The following is a 7,722-nucleotide window of genomic DNA, read 5'->3' on the forward strand; positions in this document are numbered from 1 at the left end:
TCTGGCTGGCTGGATTGTCCGCTCGGTCTGCCGTACATATATGGCGGCGCAAGATGGCGACCTCTCTAAAGCAAGGCCCTTGCTATATATATATATAAAAGCATAATTATAAGGCTACAAAAACCAAACGAATTTTATTTTATAGCAATTATACACTTGTATAAACATATTAATGGGTAGAATATTCAGATTCAGATTTGACAATAAACCATGCCAAATATTACACACTGGCCCTTTAATTTAGAGACCTGCATTTATTTTGACAGGCTGTTATATTACATGACATTCACTAAATGTTTTTTTTTTTTTTTGTTGAGCTTCGCACTGGCTACATCTTACTATATAATGATGAAAACTGTCTGTGTGTGTCTGTTTTTCTCCTCATTGACTTGGTCAATCCATGTGAAATTTGGCACAGTGGTAGAGGGTCATAGGAGGATGCAAATGAAGCAATATTACATCAATTGGCCAAAGGGGGGCGCTATAGCAAGCGATTGAAATTGCAAACTTTGAATGGGCATATCTCATGCCCCACATGTCGTAGAGACATGACAGGAACAAATTTGCCGTAAGAACCCATAACTTCCGGTTATATAGATTTTCTGCCATTTTGATTTTTTTGAAAAACACTTAAAATCAATCTCTTCCTAGGATGTTTGACTGATCTGCATGAAACTCGGTGAACATAATCTAGGGACCAATATCTAACGTTCCCTCTTGGCAAAAGTTGGAAAACTTACTAAAACTGAGCTTCTATAAGGCAATGAATATTGCGGAGGGCATGGCTCATCACATCAAGGTGCATAACATCTCAAGGGTTTCACCGATAAAACTAAACTTTTTCTAAACTTGGTAGATATGTAGAACAGGACGCCTCAAGGTGACTGGAGAAATTTGACTCTAACTGGCAACTGGGTGGCGCTATAACAACAGAAAAATACTTAATGGCTAAAATGCGACCAATCGCTGTGGCTCCCCCTGTGGCTGAATGTTGGGTTTTTTTCCTAATTATTGGTATGAGTTATGGTATGGTATGCTGGTGCAACAAGGGCTAGCCGCACCTTTCCCATGTGAACTACCAGTGCGCCCCACTTTTAAGTCAATACAACATATAAACACTTTAACTATCTGCCTTTCAACGTGCTACCTCAACTACTAATGTACAGTTTTAGCCCACTACCTATCCCACTATTGGCAATGGTACTACTGTACTTTCAATAAAGCAATCGCACTATCAAATCCCCAAAAACTCTGTCTGAATGCATTGCTCTTCTTAATCATAATTCAGTTGACTATTTAATCTGCAATTTCCTATGACCTGTATCCCAAACACACACCATGTCAAACTGTACGTGGACAACTGTGCACTCAATGGGTATGGACTAGTCTTGCTTTATTAACCAATATTGTGTGGCAGGTTACATATTATATTTTGAACAACAAGCTGTATGCCATTAAAAATCAGTCTGCAAACCATGATTGGCCCCCGGGCCAGACTTTGAACTTGCCTGCTGTACCTCAAAACTGTACTTGAGTACAGTCTTCAAGTAAATGTTCTTATTTTCCAGCACTGCCTGGAAGATGAGGAGAAGGGCCTTTTATCAGGATAAACTTTATAGTACTGTTGGGACCTGACCTTGTAACAGGCCTCCAATTAAAGTATCAAAATGACTATTGGGAATAATTGATAATTATTAATAATAATTAATCAATGGTGCTTAGGCAAGAAATGTTGTAAAAACAAATGTTGAAAAGTTCAGTTACAGCAATCTGCAGATTTTATCTTCATGAAATATCCATGGTTGATCTAAAACTGATGACATATATTGCTATTATATTTTTCCTCCATGGGCAACTGTGCACTCAATGGGTATGGACTAGTTTTTAATTATTTTAGGGTTAGGGTAGCTGAAAGGGCCTGAAACGTTGCTAAGTGTAATGGGAATGTTGCCAAGTTAGAACACTCTGTGTGTGTGTGTGTGTGTGTGTGTGTGTGTGTGTGTGTGTGTGTGTGTGTGTGCGCGCACGCATGACAGGTGCCCACTTTTGAGTACCAACATTTGCCATACAACACTGAGTAGTTGTATGAGTATTCATATTAACTGTTTTGGCAGAAAAAAAAAAAAAAAAAAAAGACCTGTGACTACAGCCCAATAGCCAGGCCCTAAGCATGGTCCTGTTCTGCATGCCCTGTGCCCTTCCCTCTGCCACTTCTGTTTAAATGTAGCCAATTTGTATGAAACAGTCAATGGTGGAGTATGGGGAACACGGCAGCTTTTGAGTGGGCCAGACACCCTCAGGCCCACCCCATCTCATTCCATAGTTGTCGAATGGCTTCCAGCATCAAGACACCTACAAAAAATGCCATCCTTTCACATTGGCATGTTATGCGGCCAGTTGACATTATCATTTAATGGCGCCTGGCAGCGTCAGGGGAAAAAACACGGCCAGACAACAAAGTTAGTTAAGGAAGCACAAAGTCTGAGTAGGACAGGCAGGAAGGCTGATGGATGGGTCCGACAACCAATGATTTTAATCAGAGGCCCATGTAGCGCTGTACCGACATAGTTGATTTACTTTGAAAGAGACTGTATGCAAGCTGTACATTTCCTGTGAAAATGGAGGTGTATTCATCCTCATTGGTTCCCCTCATCAGATTCGAAACTCCTCCATAACCTGCATTACTTTCTCTGGCAAGGACATCCCTCTATCATCAACAGTCACTAACCTTGGTGTCAGGTTCGACCCCCAGCTAACCTTTGAGGCCCACATAAATCACCTCTGCAAAATATCATTTCTCCACCTGAGGAATATAGCCAGACTTCGTCCCACACTCACCTTAAGAGATGCAGAGAAGCTCGTCCACGCCTTTGTCTCCTCCAGACTCGACTACTGTAACGCACTTCTCAGCGGGATTCCCAGCAAGAGCATACAGAAATTACAACACATTCAAAACAGCGCCGCTAGAATCCTGCTGAGAGTACGTAAATATGAGCACATCACACCCATTCTTCACTCACTACACTGGCTACCCATCTCCGCTCGGATCGACTACAAAGTCTCCCTCCTCACATTCCTGTGCATCCATGGCAACGCCCCCCAGTACCTCAAAGAACTCCTCACCCCCCAGACCTCAGCACGCTCACTCCGCTCCACCAACAGCCACAGACTTCTCCCCCCAAGGACTAAGAGCCGCACACTGGGAGATCGAGCCTTCTGCTCCTCTGCTCCTCGACTGTGGAACACCCTCCCAGAACACCTGAGGGTTCCACAGTCAATTGATTGTTTTAAAAAGGGCCTTAAAACGTACCTTTTTAAAAAATCTTTTAATCTGTAATTTTTGCTCGTGTTACGTTGATAACTGCTTTTAACTCTTGTTTTAACTTATTTTTTTCTTTTCTTGCTGTTGTAGCACTTTGAGATTTTTCGTTAAATATAAAGTGTGTTACAAATAAAATTTATTATTATTATTTAAAAACGCGCACACACACCACACCACACACACACCACACACACACACACACACACACACACAATGTAACAGGCTCATCTTGTACGTCGATGTGGAAAGTAACCAAAATAAATGAGTGAAGTGTCGGCCTTTATCTGTGAAAATACAGTAGTTACAGCAGCAGACAGCATAGCAGCAACAATGCTGTCTGTGTGAACACTGCAAGCATGCATGCTGCAACAGTTCAATAAGGGAGCCGTAACATGCTGCTCATGCATGCAGTGTATCCCAGGCTTTAGGGCACCCTCAATAGCAGTATTGCTTAAAGGACAAAACAATAAATAAAAAATAACCACTAAGGAGTTTTTTTTGCCCCCCAAAACTTCACACAGTAAGCAGCAGGATATAAACATCATAAAGTCATTTAACTTATTGTTGACTTCAAAAGTCTTTAAATGTTGCTGGTTTCCTGCATTGGACATAATAAAAACACTTCAGTATTATATCTATAGAATTCTGAATGCATCGCTGGTATTTGAGATACACCACATTAGAGCAATAAAACAGGATTTTCACCTGTTCAAAGGCAACATGTGTTTCTTCGGATAAGATATCACTTCAAAAGTTTACCATTGCAGATGGGGTGTGATGCTGCTGCAGGACGCTCGATGACAGAGCTCACATCGTAGTAGCCTTGTTTGCACACGCAGGTGTAGGAGCCCAGAGTGTTGACGCACAGAGAATTATGAGGACAAAGAGTTTGCTCGGAGGAAGCACACAGATCAAGACCTGAGAGTCAAAGCAAATTAAACAAACACAAGAGCATTAGTTTCCATTTTTTTGACAGACTTGAACCAGTTGAGCTGGTTTTTCCACAATCACCTACCGTCCCAGTAAATGACTCCATCTGTAACGGTCATGTTTGCATTCAAGGAGCGAATGTAATTCAGCTGATCTTCAACAGGCAGCGGCACGTCCTCTTCGGTATTGGATGCATCGAAAGACATAAACAGAATCTCTGTTTTGTCTGGCTCGTCTGCAGGTTCAAAGCTGGCCAGCTCAACACGGGCTGGCTGATCAAAGTCTTTCATCAGCTCCTGCAGCTGAAGGACACACACAAAGATGTGATGCATCAAAAACAATGGAAATGTATTTGGAATAACATATAGGCTGAGATGAACTGGTCAGTAATGTTTTTATCTTACTGGAGAGAAAAGTTATTTAGTTCAGAAAATAAATCTATTTATCACAAACCAGGAATATAAAACAGTAAATAAAGAACCACAAAGTCTCTAACTGGCTAAATGAATCATGTCTCACTTTAAATGTTAAGAAAACAGCAACCATGTTCTTCACCAACAAACAAAAGCACAAGGATTATCCCTACATAACTGTAAATGGAGAAAAAAATAACTAATGTAACTAAATTTAAATACCTGGGTATCATTTTGGATTCCACTCTCAGTTTTAAAAAACATATAAAACAGGTGAGCTGCACTCTGAAATACAACCTTGCAAATTCAGATGTATCAGAAATTCACTTACAATGGAAGCAGCCCAAACCTTTTTTAATGCCATGATTATGTCACATTTTAACTACTGTATCTCATGCTGGTCCCAAGCTAACAAGACGACCCTAAAGCCCCTTGAGTCACTGTACAAACAAGCTCTTCAAATTTTGGATAAGAAGACACGACAGTATCATCATTGCCACATACTCAACAAACATAAGATGCTAAACTTTGATAACATGATCATGTATGCAGATGTACGTCTGGTTTTTAAAATCATTCACAACACTGCACCTCCACCCCTCAAGCCCTTTGTTCAGCTGACCTCTGAACAGATGAGCAGGGTGTTGAGAAGTACCTCTAGGTGGCAGTGTTGTATTCCCAAACGTAAAACTGCCTTTGCACAAACAGCTTTCCCGTACAAGGCTATAAAGGAATGGAATAATCTTCCAACAGATTTGAAAATCTGTGCAAACTATGAAGCCTTCTCTAGAGAAGCAAAAAAAAAATGATTTTAAGTAACCAAACCTGTCAGCATTGAGTAGGTACTCTGCTGTCGAGGTATGCTGTCCTGTTTTCTTTTTCTTTTCATAAGCGGTCGATCGAGTTACTGTTCCATTGTATATTGGTATAGGTACCCTGCATGTGTCTCCTATTTTAGTGTGTAGATCTATTGCTTATATGACCTGTGATTATCTTGTTCTCATCTTGCACCATGCATCTTATGTAGCCATTTAACACCTGTGAATATCCTGTTCTCATTTTGCACTATGTACTTTATGTACACATTACATGAAGACCAAATGAGACATGTGCATGTTCTATCTGCCCCATTGCACTGCACGCTCTGTATGGGTGTGTGCACCTTGTATGACTGTTTTCTCTGGAACTGTGAGCACTCGCACTTTGGACGCTGTGTGTGCGTCGTCCCATGGATTTCAATGCACTCTATTTTCTTGTACCGTTTCAGTCTGTCTTTTTATATGTCTCTTTGTAATATTTTAATTTTTCTTTTGTTATTTCTTCTTTTGCCTGCCTCAGGGACTGCAGATGGAAACTAGCTAAAAGCTATAATCTGGTGCAGTGCATCTTTACTCTGTTGAGTCCAGTGTTCTCTGTACATGGTCCCTGATAAAAAAAAATAAAAAAAATACATGGGTGCAGTTTCTTTGGAGTACAGTTGAAGTACCCACATATGTACTTGTGAGTGAACCTCACATAATGCCACCTCATGTTTTCTGAGCTGGAATCTCTCCAACACCCAAACAAGTCTACAGCCATGCTAGCAGCTCTGTAAGGATGTACTTAGGCACAGTTGTACATTGAGCTAAATGCTAACATGCTTCCAGTGACAACAGTAACATGATGATGTTCAACATATGTAATGTTTCCATGTTCAAGGTCTTAGTTTAGCTTGTTAGCATTTCGCTAATTAGCAGCAAACACAAAATATAGCTGAGGCTGAAGGGGGTGTCTTTGGTTTGGCAGGTATTTGGCCATGAAGTTCTGGACAACAGATGACCTGATGATTGCACTAGAGGATAAATTAAGGGTACACCAAAGTTTTTACGATTTATCTTCTGGGGACCATCAATGTCAAAATTTCATGGCAATCTGTTTGATCTGTGTGCAGCACTCTCTCTCAATACTGGACCAATATCCCAAACAGTCTCCATTAGAGACACGAAAACACAAAAACATGGGAAAAAAGGGTCAAGGCTGATAAATCCCAAAGTTTCCTTTTATATAATCTTTTTGACTTCAACTCAATATGTCAACAAAAAAAAACTTGACACTGCCTAGATCTCAGACAAAAACTGATTTAAAAATGTAAGATAATCTTGTGGTACAAATCATGCAGAAACACCAATGGTGTACTGTTACACAGTGCTGTATACAGTAAGGATGAAATCTGGATCTGCAGTCTGTGATTACTGATGTCAACAATTTATTTTCTCTCACCTTATCTTTGAAAATCTTTCCTATTTTAACTCTAGGCTCCGAAATGTCATCCTGCAGATCCTCAGGCAGTCTCCAGGGCACGACCATCATGAGACCAATGCTGGACATGTCGACCTGCAGCTCTACAGAAGCCACGAAAAAGGAAACAGAGAATTAGGTTTATCATTAGGGATAAATAACGAACTGCAGCAGTTGTGTTGGACTAATACCTCAGACAGACCTTGGGTCAGAGCAGGTCCAGCAGCCCTCACGATGAGCTCAAAGGATGAATTTACTCCCTCGAAGCCCATGTGAGAATGTTCCGACTCCCACTGCCCGTCACATTCCTCCCACACGTCGAGGACGTAGGTCTTCCCTTCCTTCAGCCCTGGGAGATGTAGCTCTGTGTCAGTCACACGGCTGCTCTGGATGGTGGTACCATCTTCCAGAGACAGCTCATACAAAAAGGCCACAGCTGGGCGGTGCGTGGTGCCTGGCGTCCACACAGCGGTGGAGTCGTTGGAGCGATATCTCAGCTCGGACACACCAAGAGGTCCTGGATACACACAGTATCAGGCAATATAAAAACAAAGATAGATACTATCTTACTATATAATGAGGAAAACTGTCTGTGTGTGTCTGTTCCACGTGTTTCTCCTCACTGATTTGGTCAATCCATGTGAAATTTGGCACAGTGGTAGAGGGTCATGGGAGGATGCGAATGAAGCAATATTACATCAATTGGCCAAAGGGGGGCGCTATAGCAACCATTTGAAATTGCAAACTTTGAATGGGCATATCTCATGCCATGTCGGTCGT

General features: G+C 41.3%; 1 protein-coding gene across 1 annotated transcript in view; it reads right to left on the minus strand.

Annotated features, from left to right (window-relative positions):
• Positions 1-7,722, minus strand: part of LOC126384732 (uncharacterized) — a 41,408-nt gene that overhangs the window by 18,360 nt on the left and 15,326 nt on the right. Inside the window, exons 10-13 of the mRNA XM_050035981.1 lie at positions 7,145-7,459; positions 6,925-7,046; positions 4,338-4,554; positions 4,082-4,240 (exon numbers count right to left, since the gene is read on the minus strand). Coding sequence (XP_049891938.1) covers positions 4,082-4,240; positions 4,338-4,554; positions 6,925-7,046; positions 7,145-7,459 — 813 coding nt within the window. The remainder of the gene's footprint in view (positions 1-4,081; positions 4,241-4,337; positions 4,555-6,924; positions 7,047-7,144; positions 7,460-7,722) is intronic.

The sequence above is a fragment of the Epinephelus moara genome, chromosome 23 (genome assembly GCF_006386435.1).
Source record: "Epinephelus moara isolate mb chromosome 23, YSFRI_EMoa_1.0, whole genome shotgun sequence".
NCBI classification, from domain to species: domain Eukaryota; kingdom Metazoa; phylum Chordata; class Actinopteri; order Perciformes; family Serranidae; genus Epinephelus; species Epinephelus moara.